This window comes from Oncorhynchus tshawytscha, linkage group LG13 (assembly GCF_018296145.1).
Source record: "Oncorhynchus tshawytscha isolate Ot180627B linkage group LG13, Otsh_v2.0, whole genome shotgun sequence".
Lineage (NCBI taxonomy): Eukaryota > Metazoa > Chordata > Actinopteri > Salmoniformes > Salmonidae > Oncorhynchus > Oncorhynchus tshawytscha.
This window is the reverse complement of record NC_056441.1, coordinates 17308844-17328443: the sequence shown is the minus strand read 5'-3', so window position 1 is coordinate 17328443 and position 19600 is coordinate 17308844. Positions and strand designations below refer to the sequence as shown.

Here is a 19600-nt window from a genome sequence, read left to right as displayed (position 1 = left end):
ACTCTTCTATTGCGTCCTGTCCGTGGTTCTTTTCAGTGATTCCCCAGCAGCCAGGCTGCTATCTGATTGCCTATTCATGTCACGCTGCCTGACCATATCACATTATACTGAGCCCTGTGCATTTCAATCCAATCACCGCTCCCTTTTATGCTCCGCCTGTTCACATGCAAATCTCCTCAATAAGGCCTGTTCACTTATAGTAGTGAATTAATCTCATTCTACAGCGAGAATTCACAACTATAAGTGCCTAAGAGGGAGTTTGTGATTGTTAAATGATGTCACAGCTGATAGTGACATTAGGGGGGCATCTCAATAGTCAAATTGGCTTCCTCTTCTTCCAGTAAGGAGGCATCCAAGGAAATTAGGATGAGCTTGCCACTAGAATTTTTCAGTCAAATATTAAGGTTCAAATAAGGGATGAATTTTAGAGTGTAATGTCCCTTTAAAGGGAGAATCTGCAGTTGCTACATACATTCTTCAACAATCAATAGGTATATATCTTTAATTTATAAGTAAAAAATGTAACTTATAAACGCCTAATGACTTTAGTTCAACTGTCGTACCCCATCAGAACCCATAATGTTAGCTTGTTTTACTCCATTGTTTGTAAACAATGCAAATGTAAATAAACACTGTAGCGCCTCAAAACATGCTTTAAACTATAATTTTGATATCTTGGATTGGTCAGTCCTTGAATCCATAGCTCGGTCTATGAATTTGAATTTCTCCAGGGCCATCGTTGAGTCATTTGTATCCTCTGTCACAGGAGGAGACGGTGGCTATGGAAACATATGTCACCGAATCTCTGGGACAGGGATACATTCAACCTTCCATCTCACCCGTCTCCTCGAGTTTCTTTTTTGTGAAGAAAAAGGATGGAGGTTTGCGCCCGTGTATTGATTATCGAGGTTTGAATAAGGTCACGGTAAAATACAGTTACCAGCTACCGCTCATAGCCAGTTTGACCGAGTCATTACACGGGGCACGCTTCTTCACAAAATTGGACCTCAGGAGCTCTTACAACCTGGTGCGTATCCGGGGGGGGGAGATGAGTGGAAGACAGCATTTAGCACCACTTCTGGGCATTATGAGTACCTCGTCATGCCGTACGGGTTAATGAATGCTCCATCAGTCTTCCAATCCTTTGTAGATGAGATTTTCAGGGACCTGTACGGGCAGGGTGTAGTGGTGTATATAGATGACATTCTAATGTACTCCACTACATGCGCCGAGCATGTGTCCCTGGTACGCAGGGTGCTTGGACTGTTGGAACATGACCTGTACGTCAAAGCTGAGAAATGTCTGTTCTTCCAACAGTCCATCTCCTTCCTAGGGTACCGCTTTTTAGCATCAGGGGTAGAGATGGAGAATGACGCATTTCAGCCGTGCATAATTGGCCGACTCCAACCACGGTAAAGGAGGTGCAGCGGATTTTAGGGTTTGCCAACTACTATCCGGGGTTTTGGTCAGGTAGCGGCTCCCATTACCTCACTGCTGAAGGGGGGACCGGTGCGACTGCAGTGGACAGCAGGGGCGGACAGGGCTTTTGGCCACCTGAAGTCTCTGTTTACCTCGGCTCCCGTGTTGGCTCATCCCGATCCCTCCTTAGCTTTCATAGTTGAGGTGGACGCGTCCGAGGCAGGGATAGGGGCTGTGCTGTCTCAGCGCTCGGGTACGCCACTAAAGCTCCGCCCCTGTGCATTCTTTTCGAAGAAGCTCAGCCCCGCGGAGCGAAACTATGATGTGGGGGACCGGGAGTTGTTAGCTGTTGTCATGGCTCTGAAAGCATGGAGACATTGGCTTGAATGGGGCTAGACACCCTTTTCTCATTTGGACTGACCACTGCAATCTGGAGTACATCCGGGCAGCGAGGAGACTGAACCCTCGTCAGGCAAGGTGGGCCATGTTTTTCACCCGTTTTGTTTTCACCCTTTCCTACAAACCAGGTTCCCAGAACGTGCAGGCAGACGCACTGTCCCGGCTGTATGATACAGAGGAGCGGTCCACGAATCCCACTCCCATAATTCCAGCTTCTCGCCTGGTGGCACCGGTGGTATGGGAGGTGGACGCGGACATCGAGCAAGGCGTCGCGTGCAGAGCTCACTCCCCCTGGGTGTCCAGCTGGGCGTCTGTACGTTCTGTTTGATGTCCGCGATCGTTTGATCTGTTGGGCTCACACGTCACCCTCCTCTGGTCATCCTGGCATCGGTCGGACAGTGCGCTACCTTGCTGGGAAGTACTGGTTGCCCACTTTAGCTAAGGACGTGAGGGTGTATGTTTCCTCCTGTTCGGTATGCGCACAGTGCAAGGCACCTAGACACCTACCCAGAGGTAAATTTCAACCCCTTCCCATTCCACAATGACCATGGTCACACCTATCGGTGGATTTCGTGACGGATCTTCCCCCATCGCGGGGTAACATCACGATTCTGGTCGTTGTGGATCGGTTTTCTAAGTCCTGCCGTCTTCTTCCTTTGCCCAGTCTCCCTACGGCTCTACAGACTGCAGAGGGCGTTTATGGAACGCCTGGGGGTCTCGGTCAGCCTTACCTCAGGTTTTCACCCCGAGAGTAACGGGCAGGTGGAAAGAGTCAACCAGGATGTGGATAGGTTTCTGCGGTCCTATTGCCAGGACCGGCCGAGGGAGTGGGCGGTTTATATCCCCTGGGTGGCCCAAAACTCCCTCCGCCACTCCTCTACCAACCGATCACCATTTCAATGTGTGCTGGGTTATCAGCCGGTCCTGACACCATGGCATCAGAGCCAGATCGAGGCTCCTTCGGTGGATGAATGGTTTCGGCACTCAGAGGAGACATGGAACGCTGCCCATGTGCGGCTACAACGGGCCGTCAGGAGGCAAAAGGCGAGTGCTGACCGCTACCGCAGTGAGGCACCGGTGTATGTATGTAACCCATACACTGGGGGATCGGGTCTGGCTCTCGACCCGAAACCTGCCCCTTCACCTGCTCTGCCGGTAGCTGGGTCCGCGGTTTGTGGGGCCATTTAAAGTCCTGAGGAGACTGAATGAGGTTTGTTATAGGTTACAACTCCCTCCTGATTATCACATTAACCCCTTGTTCCATGTGTCTCTCCTCAGGCCGGTGGTGGCTGGTCCACTCCAGCATTCTGAGGTGCGGGAGGTTCCTCCGCCCCCTCTGGACATCGAGGGGGTCCCGGCGTATACCGTACGAGCCATCATTGACTCAAGGCGTCAGGCGAGGGGCCTTCAGTACCTGGTGGAGTGGGAGGGGTACGGCCCGGAGGAGAGATGCTGGGTACCGGTGGATGACATCCTAGCGTGTCGGCACACTGCTGGAGCCGTGCGTCAAGGGCGGGTACTGTCACGACTTCCGCCGAAGTCGGCCCTTCTCCTTGTTCGGGTGGTGTTCGGCGGTCGACGTCACCGGCTTTCTAGTCACTACCGATGCATTTTTCTGTTTCGTTTTGTTTTGTCTGATTACACACACACCTGTTTTACATTCCCTCATTACATTCCCTATTTAACTATCTGACATACATTTCTGTTCTGTCCGTGATTGTTCATGTCGTTAGTGGTTGTGTTTGTGTTAGAGTTGAGTTGTATGTTCCTATTTGGAATTTTGCTTTATTCTTTGAGTAAACTCAGTTGGATTACTCTATACCTGTGTCCTGCGAAACAGATGCCTTACAAGTCCTCAACTGGCAGCTTCATTAAATTGTACCCGCAGAACACCAGTCTCAACGTCAACAGTGAAGAGGGGACTCTGGGATGCTGGCCTTCTAGGCAGAGTTTCAAAGAAAAATCCATATCTCAGACTGGCCAATAAAAATAAAATATTAAGATGGGAAAAAGAACACAGACACTGTACAGAACTCTGCCTAGAATGCCAGCATCCCAGAGTCGCCTCTTCACTGTTGACGTTGAGACTGCTGTTTTGCGGGTACTATTTAATTAAACTGCCAGTTGAGGACTTGTAAGGCATCTGTTTCTCAAACTAGATACTAGGCGGTGTGAGAGGAATGCCCAAAAATTGTCAAAGACTCCAGTTCCCCAAGTCATAGACTATTCTCTCTGCTACTGCACAGCAAGCGGTACCGGATCGCCAAGTCTAGGTCCTTACGAGCTTCTACCCCCAGACCATAAGGCTGCTGAAAAATGAATCAAATGCCCACCTGGGATATTTACATTGACCCCCCTTTGTTTTTACACTGCTGCTACTCATTGTTTATTATCTATGTATAGTCACTTTACCCCTACCTACATGTACATATGACCTCAACTAACCTGAACCCCTACACATTGACTCGGTACCGGTATTTTATTGTGTTACTGTAAAAAAAAAAGTTTTATTTGATTTAAGAAATATTTTCTTAACTCTATTTCTGTTGTTCATGGGCTTGTAAGTAAGCATTTCACGGTAAGGTCTGTAATACCGGTTGTATTCTGCGCATGTGACAAATAACATTTTATTTGAGCAGTTCCCCAAGACTGAATTCAAGCATTTAACTGTTGATTTTAGGTGCATTTTACATTTACTGTACTGTTCACTGCATATGTTGACAACGAAATCTGAAAATATTCTGGATACAATCAGTAACAGGATAAGACTATTCCTGGAAAACGTGGGGTAGGTGCAACCTAAGACAAAAAAAATGGTTTGAGTGAGAAAGTGTGCACAGTTGCGAAGCAATTTCAATGCACTTTTATGAATCAAAGAAGAGTCTTCAAGTTGAAGGTGCTTTTTGGAGCTCTCCTAGCCGTGCCATTGAGGGAATAGAGCAAGCGCACTTTTAGTTGTTTCAGTTGGAACACAACCCTGCCTCACACAATTACTGTTGTTTAAGCAATCCAAAAACTGTCCATTAAAAATCGCAATCTGTGTCAAGTGGGCATGATTAGAAAGTGTGTTCTATTGCTAGCTAAGTTATAAAATACAACCTTACAGTGTTAGGCTTTCACAAGGCAATTCAGAGAAACAGATCGTCATTTTGGTGCGCATAAAAAGGAGTCATGAGTGCATTTAAGTGAAATAAACAAACACAAGCTCATTGTGTTCAGAACATCCCAGGGTATGACCACATATCATCTGGTAACTGTACATCAAACATAGTGATCAGAAACCTTGACCCTGCATATGACATGAGCTTTATGATTTGGAGATGTGATGTGACTCACAGGTGTTTGGCTTGCTTGTATGACATCAACATATCATATTTCAAAATACATAGAGTCCTCTTAATTTACAGCATTTCTCACTCAGACACCGACTCTTATTAGTGCCCAAATCTGCCATTTTCAACCCGAAAGTAAAGGGCTACAATTAAAATTTACGGGGTAATTTGTTGATCCTAGATCTGTGTCTATGGGTTACTTCTCCCAGAGTGGAGCTGAATGTAAATAGTAAGCTGTTCCTAGATCTGTGCCTATGGGTAACTTCTCCCAGAGTGGAGCTGAGTGTAGGTAGTAAGCTGATCCTAGATCTGTGCATTAGGACTAATGGGCAGGGCTGACCTTCTTCACGTAGTTCTGGATGACTTCTGGGTCAGGGACCTGTTGACCCGCCACACACACGTCTGTCTCCAGGCGAAGCCCCGCCCACTTCAGCTCGTTCTCTGAACTGGACAGAGAGAAATGAAAGAGGGTTGAAGGAAGACATCAGCGGACATTTATGTACCCTATTCCCTATATATTGCACTACTTTTGCAGGGCTCATAGGGGCCCATATGGCTATGGTCAAAATGATTGCACTATGTAGGGAATAGCCATTTAGGACGCAGACTTACTTTCTTCTCAAAGAAAGACATGAACGTGGAGAAAGACATGAACGTGGAGAAAGACATGAACGTGGAGAAAGACATGAACGTGGAGAAAGACATGAACGTGGAGAAAGACATGAACGTGGAGAAAGACATGAAGAAAGGAGAATGGTGATAATGGAGGGAGGAGAGAGATGAAGTGATGGAGAGATAAAAGGAGGAGAGAGTGGAGGATAGAGGGTTGGAGAGAGGTGAAGTGTTGGAGAGATAAAAGGAGGAGAGAGTGGAGGATAGAGGGTTGGGGAGAGGTGAAGTGATGGAGAGATAAAAGGAGGAGAGAGTGGAGGATAGAGGGTTGGAGAGAGGTGAAGTGATGGAGAGATAAAAGGAGAACAGAAGGCCTCATGGTTCCCCTATCCTAGCACATTGTTCCCCTCCGGCGGGTGCTGATGATGTAATCAGTCGTCGCCACGGTGACAAGTGCCAATTGGCAGGATCACCCAACTGTGTGTGTGTGTGTGTACGCACGCACACATGTGGGTATGAGGGAAAGATTGTTTGTGTGTGTGTGTATTTGTGTAAGCATATACAGTATGTGTGGAAGTGTGAGAGAAAAACAGTTTACATTTCTAAGTGTGAGCATGTCTATAAGCATGGGCCTGCCACATGGGCCTGCCACATGGGCCTGCCACACGCTGTATACAGTTCCCTATCTACACATACAGTATGCTTCAATAATTACACGGGTGAGAGGAGATCTCTGCCGAGAATCCTCAGTGTGAAAATAGGATTCTGCTCAGATTTCACACATTCTGTGGGGGAGAATAGAATTCAGATGAGGCTCCTGCAGGTGAGAATAGAATTCAGATGAGGCTCCTGCAGGTGAGAATAGAACTCAGATGAAGCTCCTGCAGGTGAGAATAGAACTCAGATGAGGCTCCTGCAGGTGAGAATAGAACTCAGATGAGGCTCCTGCAGGTGAGAATAGAACTCAGATGAGGCTCCTGCAGGTGAGAATAGAACTCAGATGAGGCTCCTGCAGGTGAGAATAGAACTCAGATGAGGCTCCTGCAGGTGAGAATAGAACTCAGAAGGCTCCTCAGATGAGATGAGGCTCCTGCAGGTGAGAATAGAACTCAGATGAGGCTCCTGCATGAGAATAGAACTCAGATGAGGCTCCTGCAGGTGAGAATAGAACTCAGATGAGGCTCCTGCAGGTGAGGAACTCAGATGAGGCTCCTGCAGGTGAGAATAGAACTCAGATGAGGCTCCTGCAGGTGAGAATAGAACTCAGATGAGGCTCCTGCAGGTGAGAATAGAACTCAGATGAGGCTCCTGCAGGTGAGAATAGAACTCAGATGAGGCTCCTGCAGGTGAGAATAGAACTCAGATGAGGCTCCTGCAGGTGAGAATAGAACTCAGATGAGGCTCCTGAGGTGAGAATAGAATTCAGATGAGGCTCCTGCAGGTGAGAATAGAACTCAGATGAGGCTCCTGCAGGTGAGAATAGAACTCAGATGAGGCTCCTGCAGGTGAGAATAGAACTCAGATGAGGCTCCTGCAGGTGAGAATAGAATTCAGATGAGGCTCCTGCAGGTGAGAATAGAACTCAGATGAGGCTCCTGCAGGTGAGAATAGAATTCAGATGAGGCTCCTGCAGGTGAGAATAGAACTCAGATGAGGCTCCTGCAGGTGAGAATAGAATTCAGATGAGGCTCCTGCAGGTGAGAATAGAACTCAGATGATGCTCCTGCAGGTGATAATTGAAGGCATTCCCTAACTATGTGTCTCTGTGTTCTGTGTAGCAGGCGTTGGTTGCAGGAAATGAGTGTGTGTGTGTGTATATGTTTCTGTACCTGTGTGTGTGTGTGTTTCCATACCTGTGTGTCTCTCTGATGAGGACAGCTCTGTGTAGCTGGCGTTGGATGCGTGCAGGCCTGGGGCCACAAGGGTGGACAAAGGGATGGACAGCCACCAGGACAAAGCCCTGACCATACAGCTCCCTCACCTGGACTGGTAACTCTCTCACTGACGACAGACACAGTACTGAGGACACAGACACCTCTGTAGAGAGAAAGAGAATGTGTGTGAGAGAGTGAGTAAGTGTGTGGGGGGGTATGTGTGGTTGTGTGTGTGGGGGTTATGTGTGGTTGTGTGTGTGGGGGTATGTGTGGTTGTGTGTGTGTGGGGGGGGTATTTGTGGTTGTGTGTGGTTGTGGGGGTGTGTGTGTGGTTGTGTGTAGGGGAGTGTATGTGTGACTGTGGGGAGGGGGTGTATGTGTGGAGGTGTGTGTGGTTGTGTGTGTGTGTGGGGGTATGTGTGGTTGTGCATGGGTGGGTGTGGGGTGTGTGTGTGTGTGTGTGTGTGTGTGTGTGTGTGTGTGTGTGTGTGTGTGTGTGTGTGTGTGTGTGTGTGTGTGTGTGTGTGGTTGTGGGTGTGGGTGTGGTTCTGCATGGGTGGGTGTGGGGTGTGTGTGTGAGTTGGTGGGTGGGTGGGTATGTGTGGTTGTGTATGGGTGTGTGTGGTGTGTGTGTGTGTGTGTGGTTGTGGGTGTGTGTGTGGGTGTGTGTGTGGGTGGGTGGGTGTGGAGGAGGGTGAGTTGGTGGGTGGGTGTGAGTGGTAGAGACACACAAAGACAGAGGAAGAAAATAAGGGGAATGTGAGTGAGAAAGCAAAGTAGTATATAGGGAGAGAGGGTGTAGGGTTATGGTTAGAGAGGGTTATGATTAGAGAGGGTTATGGTTAGAGAGGGTTAGGTGGAGAGAGGGTTAGGGGGAGCGAGAGTGATGGTTACGGTTAGAGAGGGTTGGGGTTGGGGGAGAGGGTGTATGGAAAGAGGGTGTAGGGAGAGAGGGTGTAGGGTTACGGTTAGAGAGGGTTACAGTTAGAGAGAGTTACAGTTAGAGAGGGTTAGGGTTATGGTTAAAGATGGTTATGGTTAGAGAGGGTTAGGGATAGAGAGGGTTATGGTTAGAGAGGGTTATGGTTAAAGAGGGTTATGGTTTCGGGAGGACAAGTGTGTGAGCAAGAAATAAATCACAAGATCTGTATTTCGGTGTTCCTCAAGGTTCCGTTTTAGGACCACTATTGTTTTCACTATATATTTTACCTCTTGGGGATGTCATTCGAAAACATAATGTTAACTTTCACTGCTATGCGAATGACACACAGCTGTACATTTCAATGAAACATGGTGAAGCCCCAAAAGTGCCCTCGCTAGAAGCATGTGTTTCAGACATAAGGAAGTGGATGGCTGCAAACTTTCTACTTTTAAATTCGGACAAAAAAAAGATGCTTGTTCTAGGTCCCAAGAAACAAAGAGATCTTCTGTTGAATCTGACAATTAATCTTAATGGTTGTACAGTCGTCTCAAATACAACTGTGAAGGACCTCGGCGTTACTCTGGACCCTGATCTCTCTTTTGAAGAACATATCAAGACTGTCTCAAGGACAGCTTTTTTCCATCTACGTAACATTGCAAAAATCAGAAACTTTCTGTCCAAAAATGATGCAGAAAAATGAATCCATGCTTTTGTCACTTCTAGATTAGACTACCGCAATGATCTACTTTCCGGCTACCCGGATAAAGCACTAAATAAACTTAATTTAGTGCTAAATACGGCTGCTAGAATCCTGACTAGAACCAAAAAATGTGATCATATTACTCCAGTGCTAGCCTCCCTACACTGGCTTCCTGTCAAGGCAAGGGCTGATTTCAAGGTTTTACTGTTAACCTACAAAGCATTACATGGGCTTGCTCCTACCTATCTCTCTGATTTGGTCCTGCCGTACATACCTACACGTACGCTACGGTCACAAGACGCAGGCCTCCTAATTGTCCCTAGAATTTCTAAGCAAACAGCTGGAGGCAGGGCTTTCTCCTATAGAGCTCCATTTTTATGGAATGGTCTGCCTACCCATGTGAGAGACGGAAACTCGGTCTCAACCTAAGTATTTACTGAAGACTCATCTCTTCAGTAGGTCATATGATTGAGTGTAGTCTGGCCCAGGAGTGTGAAGGTGAACGGAAAGGCTCTGGAGCAAAGAACCGCCCTTGCTGTCTCTGCCTGGCCGGTTCCCCTCTTTCCACTGGGATTCTCTGCCTCTAACCCTATTACAGGGGCTGAGTCACTGGCTTACTAGGGCTCTTTCATACCGTCCCTAGGAGGGGTGCATCACTTGAGTGGGTTGAGTCACTGATGTGAACTTCCAGTCTGGGTTGGCGCCCCCCCCCCTTGGGTTGTGCCGTGGCGGAGATCTTTGTGGGCTATACTCGGCCTTGTCTCAGGATGGTAAGTTGGTGGTTGAAGATATCCCTCTAGTGGTGTGGTGGCTGTGCTTTGGCAAAGTGGGTGGGGTTATATCCTTCCTGTTTGGCCCTGTCCGGGGGTGTCATCGGATGGGGCCACAGTGTCTCCTGACCCCTCCTGTCTCAGCCTCCAGTATTTATGCTGCAGTAGTTTATGTGTCGGGGGGCTAGGGTCAGTTTGTTATAACTGGAGTACTTCTCCTGTCCTATCCGGTGTCCTGTGTGAATTTAAGTATGCTCTCTCTAATTCTCTCTTTCTTTCTCTCTCTCGGAGGACCTGAGCCCTAGGACCATGCCTCAGGACTACTTGACATGATGACTCCTTGCTGTCCCCAGTCCACCTGGCCGTGCTGCTGCTCCAGTTTCAACTGTTCTGCCTGTGATTATTATTATTTGACCATGCTGGTCATTTATGAACATTTGAACATCTTGGCCATGTTCTGTTACAATCTCCACCCGGCACAGCCAGAAGAGGACTGGCCACCCCACATAGCCTGGTTCCTCTCTAGGTTTCTTCCTAGGTTTTGGCCTTTCTAGGGAGTTTTTCCTAGCCACCGTGCTTCTACACCTGCATTGCTTGCTGTTTGGGGTTTTAGGCTGGGTTTCTGTACAGCACTTTGAGATATCAGCTGATGTACGAAGGGCTATATGAATACATTTTATTTTATTTGATGTAGGAAAGAGAGAGAGATACAGAGGGAAAGAGAGAGAGAGAGAGACAGAGAGAGAGGGAAAGAGAGACAGAGAGAGAGAGAGAGAGAGAGAGAGAGAGAGAGAGAGGGGAAAGAGAGAGAGAGAGAAAGAGAGAGAGAGAGAGAGAGAGAGAGAGAGAGAAGAGAGAGAGAGAGGAGAATGGAATGGGGGCAGAGAGAGGGAAAGAGAGGGAGAGAGAGAGGAGTGGGAATGGGGGGCAGAGAGAGGGAAAGAGAGGGAGAGAGAGGAGTGGGAATGGGGGGCAGAGAGAGAGAGTGGTGTGGGAATGGGGGGCAGAGAGAGAGAGAGTGTTGTGGGAATGGGGGAGCAGAGAGAGAGAGAGGGGTGTGGGAACGGGGGTGGGCAGAGGGAGGGAGAGAGAGAGGAGTGGGAATGAGGGGGCAGAGAGAGGGAAAAGAGGGGAGAGAGGAGTGTGAATGGGGGGGGGGCAGAGAGAGAGAGAGAGAGGGGTGTGGGAACGGGGGGCAGAGAGAGAGAGAGAGAGGGAGTGGGAACGGGGGCAGAGAGAGAGAGAGAGAGAGAGGGAATGGGAATGGGGGGGGCAGAGAGAGAGAGCATTATTTAGATATTATAGTTTGAATTGAATAGTAACATAGCAGCTAAATATGCTGCTGATTAAACCGGAACTCATAGCCTCAAACCACAGCTTAACACTGTCTGGCTTTTGTTTAGTTCACACACACACAACCAAACTACACGTGTTTCGTTCTTCCAGAGGATGTGTACAATAACTCTCCCACAGTGCAGAGTGTGTGTGTTCTTGCGTTTTCCTGTGAGTGTGTGTGCGAGCAGTCTTTCTCTCCTCTGGCATTGGGATAGCAGGGATGAGCTGTGACTGCAGTATTAATGGTTATAGCTACCAGGATCAGCTCCTAGTTGCTCCCATTACAGAACACAATGGAGAGAGAGAGGAGCCATCAGGACACAATGGAGAGAGTGGAGCCACCAAGACACAATGGAGAGAGAGAGGAGCCATCAGGACACAATGGAGAGAGAGAGGAGCCATCAGGACACAAAGGAGAGAGAGTGGAGCCATCAGGACACAATGGAGAGAGAGAGAGGAGCCATCAGGACACAATGGAGAGAGAGAGGAGCCATCAAGACACAATGGAGAGAGAGTGGAGCCATCAGGACACAATGGAGAGAGAGAGAGGAGCCATCAGGACACAATGGAGAGAGAGGAGCAATCAAGACACAATGGAGAGAGAGAGGTGCCATTAAGACACAATGGAGACAGAGAGGAGCCATCAGAACACAATGGAGAGAGAGAGGAGTCATCAGAACACAATGGAGACAGAGAGGGGCCATCAGAACACAATGGAGACAGAGAGGAGCCATCAGAACACAATGGAGAGAGAGGAGTCATCAGAACACAATGGAGACAGAGAGGAGTCATCAGGACACAATGGAGAGAGAGGAGTCATCAGGACACAATGGAGAGAGAGGGGCCATCAGGACACAATGGAGACAGAGAGGGGCCATCAGGACACAATGGAGAGAGAGCGGGGCCATCAGAACACAATGGAGAGAGAGGAGTCATCAGAACGCAATGGAGACAGAGAGGAGTCATCAGGACACAATGGAGAGAGAGGAGTCATCAGAATTACAATGGAGACAGAGAGGAGTCATCAGGACACAATGGAGAGAGAGGAGTCATCAGGACACAATGGAGAGAGAGAAGAGCCATCATGACACAATGGAGACAGAGAGGGGCCATCAGGACACAATGGAGAGAGAGAGGGGCCATCAGGACACAATGGAGACAGAGAGGAGCCATCAGAACACAATGGAGAGAGAGGAGTCATCAGAACACAATGGAGACAGAGAGGAGTCATCAGGACACAATGGAGAGAGAGGAGTCATCAGAACACAATGGAGACAGAGAGGAGTCATCAGGACACAATGGAGAGAGAGGAGCCATCAGGACACAATGGAGAGAGAGAGGAGCCATCAGGACACAATGGAGAGAGAGAGGGGCCATCAGGACACAATGGAGACAGGGAGGAGTCATCAGGACACAATGGAGACAGAGAGGAACCATCAGGACACAATGGAGACAGAGAGGAGCCATCAGGACACAATGGAGACAGAGAGGAGCCATCAGGACACAACAGAGAGAGAGAATAGCCAATTAGAACACAATGGAGAGAGAGAGGAGCCAATTAGAACACAATAGAGACAGCCATGGTATATCAGACCACAGTATACCACAGGTATGACAAAACATGTATTTTTACTGCTCTAATTACGTTGGTAACCAGTTTATATATGGGGTATATATACCACGGCTAAGGGCTGTGTTGCGTTATGCATAAGAACAGCCCTTAGCCGTGGTATATTGGTCATATATATGACCAATATACCACCTCCTCAGGCCTTATTGCTTAAATATACCATGAGATGCATTTTATTCTGAACAAATATATAAATGCAACATGCAACAATTTCTATGATTTTACTGAGTTAAGGTTCATTTAAGGAAATCAGTCAATTGAAATAAATTCATTAGGCCCTAATCTATGGATTTCACATGGTCAGGGGTGCACATAAGCCCAGCCACTTGGGAGCAAAGCCCAGAAAATCACAATTTGTTTTCCCCCACAAAAAGAGCTGTATTACAGACAGAAATACTCCTCCGTTTAATCAGCTGTCTGGGTGGCTGGTCTCAGTATAAGACTACAGTATGTCTGTGTGTATGGAATTTGTGCGTGTTTGAGGTGTGTGTGTGTGTGCGTGCGTATTGAGATGTGTGTGTGTAATTAGGTATGTGTGTGTGTGTATTGAGGTGTGTGTGTGTGTGTAGCCTGTCTGTATGCTTGTCATCCTCTCCCATTCCATCTCATTTGCATGGGCCTGGAGAGACACTAGGCTGAATAAATTAACTGAGCTACACAAAGATGTGTTAGCCATCTCATTCTCAATCTGTTCCCCAGATCATCATCTGGCCTGTTCTCTCATACACACACACACACACACACACACACACACACACACACACACACACACACACACACACACACACACACACACACACACACACACACACACACACACACACACACACGTCAGTGGAGGCCTCTATGGGGAGGACAGCTCATAATAATGTCTGGAACGGAGCAAATGGAATGGCATCAAACACATGGAAACCATATGTTTGATGTTGTTGATACCTTTCCACTTAATCTGCTTCAGCCATTACCACGAGCCCATCCTCCCCAATTAAGGTGCCACCAACCCCCTGTGATACCAGTGTTAATGTACATACACAAGCATGCACACACACACATCTACACACACTTTTCCACACATTCTCATCACATGGAAACAAGCTTTTTTTCTAACATTAAAATCTCATACTAAAACACTGAATCTATAGGGATTCATCCCACCTCCCCTCTCTTCATTCTCTCCCTCTGGTCATAATAACAGCTGGAGATGGATACAATATGATTGTGTCACTAAACAGTAATTTAGGCATCATTATCTTAACACTCCTATTACACTAACCAGCAAGACATACACAACATATTTGGGTAATTCCCCCCTGCAGTGAAATAGGGAGGGGGAAGGGAGGAGTCATGTCATTTATACGTTTACCACATTGGCTTTAAGAGGGCTATCATTCCGCTCTGCCATGAGAACACTCTCTGGAAGTTTACAATGCCAGGTTCTGCCAGTGGGAATTTTGGATACCCACTCCTCTTGACTCCGTATGTCTTGACCGGTGGGACAGACAGAGGGACGGAGGAAGGTGAAATTTACGGTCCAGGTGTTAATCAGCACTTCACCATTAAGAACCGCTGTACTCCAGAATGGGAATATTGAATTCTGGAATCAGAATTATGAGTTATCAAGGTTCTCCAAATAGAACCTTGAGCTCCCAACGCTCCTGTAATCCTGACTGGTGAGGATCTGTGTGTGTCAAGAGTAAGTGGGTGGTGGGGATGATTACTCCCTCCCCAGGACATATTATACCTCCTTGACATTTCCCCAGTATCTTTTAATGACTAGCAGAGTGGAGCAGAGACATACGTGCCAACCACTGACTATAAAATAATACTCTACTGAAAGCATAGAGTTTCCCACCGCTGAGGTATGAGACACACAGACACACACAACGCTGAGGTATGAGACACACAGACACTCACAACGCTGAGGTATTAGACACACAGACACACACAACGCTGAGGTATGAGACACACAGACACACACAACGCTGAGGTATGAGACACACAGACACACACAACGCTGAGGTATGAGACACACACAACGCTGAGGTATGAGACACACAGACACACACAACGCTGAGGTATGAGACACACACAACGCTGAGGTATGAGACACACAGACACACACAACGCTGAGGTATGAGACACACACAACGCTGAGGTATGAGACACACAGACACACACAACGCTGAGGTATGAGGAAAGAGCCTGTGGGTTAGACTGCTGTTGGTCAGGGTCGTAACACACAGGATGCATCCCAAATTACACCCTATTCCCTACATACAGCACTACTTTTGACCAGTACCCATATTTCACTGTATTTTTTATTTTACCTTTATTTATCGAGGCAAGTCAGTTAAGAACAAATTCTTATTTTCAATGACGGCCTAGGAACAGTGGGTTAACTGCCTTGTTCAGGGGCAGAACGACAGATTTGTACCTTGTCAGCTCGGGGATTTGATCTTGCAACCTTTCGGTTACTAGTCCAACGCTCTAACCACTAGGCTACCTGCCGCCATATGTTGGAAATATGGTGCAATGTGGGAGGCAGACCATCTGTGGGGGTCGGAGTTTGGAGCATTCGTAGTACAGGAAATGCTTGACTAAGTGGCACCGAGTTCGGATGAACTGACTGAAAACACCCCAAGACATTTCTGTAGTCTAGAGAGTAGAATATTGCTCGGTCTGAATACTGACTACACCAGTCACATTTCAAATCCTATCAGTAAACCTCTTCATGCGTTTTCTACAGAGCTTAATATTAACACCGTACACACATTTTGATAGCTTCACACAACACATGCAATCTCCTCAATCACTCATTCTGATACCTCAATACATCATCTGTTATGATACCTCAATACATCATCTGTTTTGATAGATTCACACAACACATGCAATCTCCTCAATCACTCATTCTGATACCTCAATACATCATCTGTTTTGATAGATTCACACAACACATGCAATCTCCTCAATCACTCATTCTGATACCTCAATACATCATCTGTTTTGATAGATTCACACAACACATGCAATCTCCTCAATCACTCATTCTGATACCTCAATACATCATCTGTTTTGATAGATTCACACAACACATGCAATCTCCTCAATCACTCATCTCTAGATTCACACAACACATGCTCTCCTCAATCACTATTCTGATCTGTTTTGATAGATTCACACAACACATGCAATCTCCTCAATCACTCATTCTGATACCTCAATACATCATCTGTTTTGATAGATTCACACAACACATGCAATCTCCTCAATCACTCATTCTGATACCTCAATACATCATCTGTTTTGATAGATTCACACAACACATGCAATCTCCTCAATCACTCATTCTGATACCTCAATACATCATCTGTTTTGATAGCTCAATATATCATCTGTTTTGATAGCTCAATATATGTGTGTTTGATAGCTCAATATATCATCTGTTTTGATAGCTCAATATACAGTGCCTTGCGAAAGTATTCGGCCCCTTTGAACTTTGCGACCTTTTGCCACATTTCAGGCTTCAAACATAAAGATATAAAACACAAAAATATATATCTTCACAAAAAAATACAGTTTTATATCTTTATGTTTGAAGCAAAGTTCAAGGGGGCCGAATACTTTCACAAGGCACTATATGTGTGTTTTGATAGCTCAATATATCATCTGTTTTGATAGCTCAATATATGTGTGTTTTGATAGCTCAATATATCATCTGTTTTGATAGCTCAATATATGTGTGTTTTGATAGCTCAATATATCATCTGTTTTGATAGCTCAATACATCATCTGTTTTGATAGCTCAATATATCATCTGTTTTGATAGCTTAATATATGTGTGTTTTGATAGCTCAATATATCATCTGTTTTGATCGCTCAATATATCATCTGTTATGATAGATCAGTATATAATGTGTTTTGAAAGCTACATTCAACAAACAATCTGAATAGCTGAATACATCAAACTTTGGCAGCTATATGCATCTTGGTCCCTGGCACATATGGGCGCACACAAAAGATCCACACCGCCTGAAGTTCCTATTCTGACTGACCTGCTTTATAGCCTTCATGGTCGTCACCAGTCAGAATAAGAACTGTGTTTCTTTCTCTACAGTGTCTCTAAAACTCAGCAGCTGACTTCAGAGCCCCAATGTGTCAGTTGAGGAGAGAAGCTTTAGTCACTGTGTGATCACACCTGACTCATTTTCCCACCCTCACTCTCCTCCTCTCTCTCCTTTTCTAACACATTTTCGCGCCCACTCTTTTTCTCCTTCTTTAATGGCCTCTCCCTCCATTTACTCACTCATATAAATGCAATATGCAACAACTTCAAAGATTTTACTGAGCTACATTTCATAAAAGAAAATCAGTCAATTTAAATAAATGAATTTCTATGCATTTCACATTACTGGGAATACAGATACCTTAAAAAAATAAAGTAGGGGTGTGGATCAGAAAATCAGTCAGTATCTGGTGTGAGCACCATTTTCCTCATACAGTGCGACACATCTCCTTCGCATAGAGTTGATCAGGCTGTTGATTGTGGCCTGTGGAATATTGACCCACTCCTCTTCAATGGCTGTGCGAAAGTTGCTGGATATTGGCAGGACCTGGAACACACTGTCGTACAGCGTCCCAAACATGCTCAATGGGGGACATGTCTGGTGAATACACAGGTCGTGGAAGAACGAGGACATTTTCAGCCTCCAGAAATTATGTACAGGTCCTTGTGACATGGGGCCATGTATTCTCATGCTGAAACATGAGGTAATGGCGACGGTGAATGGCACGACAATGGGGCCTCAGGTTCTCGTCATGGTATCTATGTGCATTCAAATTGCCATTGATAAAATGCAATTGCGTTCATTGTCCATAGCTTGTGCCTGCCCATACCATAACCCCACCGCCACGGGGCACTCTGTTCACAATGTTGACATCAGCAAACTGCTCGCCCACACGATGCCATACACATGGTCTGCGGTTGTGATGCCGGTTGGAGGTACATCCACATTTTTGTTCAATGATGTTGGAGGTGGCATATGGTAAAGAGATTAACATTCAATTATCTGGCAACAGGTCTGTTGGAACTTCCTGCAGTCAACATGCAAATTGCACACTCCCTCAAAACTTGAGACATCTGTGGCATTGTGTTGTGTAACAAAACTGTTAATTTTAGAGTGGCCTTTTATTGTCCCAGGCACAAGGTTCACCTGTAATGATCATGCTGTTTAAACAGCTTCTGGATATGCCACACCTGTCTGGTGGATGGATTATCTTGGCAAAGGAGAAATGCTTACTAACAGGGATGTGAACAAATTTGTCCACAACATTTGAGAGAAATAAGCTTTTTGTGCGTATGGAAAATCTCTGTGATCTTTTATTTCAGCTCATGAAACATGGGACCAACACTTTACATGTTTCATTTATATTTTTGTTCAGTGTATACATACATACATACATACATACATACATACATACATACATACATACATACATACATACATACATACATACATACATACATACATACGCAACAGTGTGTGAAAACCTTGTGAAGACTTACAGAAAACGTTTGACCTCTGTCATTGCCAACAAAGGGTATATAACAGTATTGAGATAAACTTTTGTTATTCACCAAATACTTATTTTCCACCATAATTTGCAAATAAATTCATTAAAAATCCTACAAATGTGATTTTCTGGATTTTTTTTCTAATTTTGTCTGTCATATTTGAAGTGTACCTATGATGAAAATTACAGGCCTCTCTCATCTTTTTAAGTGGGAGAACTTGCACAACTGGTGGCTGACTAAATACCTTTTTGCCCCACTATACATACATACATACATACATACATACATACATACATACATACATACATACATACATACATACATACATACATACATACATACATACATACATACATACATACATACATACATACATACATACATACAGAAAGTATTCATACCCTTTGACTTATTGTACATTTAGTTGTGTTACAGCCTGAATTCAACATTCACCCCTCTACACACAATACACAATAACGACAAAGTGAAAACATGTTTTTAGAAACCTTAGCAAATTTATTGAAAATTAAATACATAATTCTCATTTACATAGGTATTCAGACCCCTAAGTCAATACTTTGTAGAAGCATCTTTGGCAGCGATTACAGATGTGAGACTTTCCACACATAGATTGTGCAACATTTGCCCATTATTCTTTTCAGAATTCTTCAAGCTCTGTCAAATTGGTTGTTGATAATTGCTAGACAACCATTTTTAGGTCTTGCCATAGATTTTCAAGTAGATTTAATTCAAAACTATACCTCTGCCACTTAGGACCATTCACTGTCCAGTGTAGATTTGGCCTTGTGTATTACGTTATTGTTAGGTTATTGTCCCGCTGAATGGTGAATTCATTTCCCAGTGTCTGGTGGAAAGCAGACTGAACAAGGTTTTCCTCAAGGATTCCATTTCTTTTTTATCCTGAAAAACTCCCCAGTCCTTAAAGATTAAAATCAAATCCATAACACAGTGGCAGTCGCTGCCGTTTAAGATGAGGGAGGACAATAATTGAGCATGGCCTTATTTCTGGAT

The 19600-nt window shown here is 45.6% G+C and overlaps 1 protein-coding gene across 1 annotated transcript in view; it reads right to left on the bottom strand.

The window, feature by feature from the left end:
• Window positions 1–19600, bottom strand: part of rftn1a (raftlin, lipid raft linker 1a) — a 48615-nt gene that overhangs the window by 5929 nt on the left and 23086 nt on the right. The window contains exons 3-4 of the mRNA XM_042295259.1: window positions 7616–7799; window positions 5491–5596 (exon numbers count right to left, since the gene is read on the bottom strand). Coding sequence (XP_042151193.1) covers window positions 5491–5596; window positions 7616–7799 — 290 coding nt within the window. The remainder of the gene's footprint in view (window positions 1–5490; window positions 5597–7615; window positions 7800–19600) is intronic.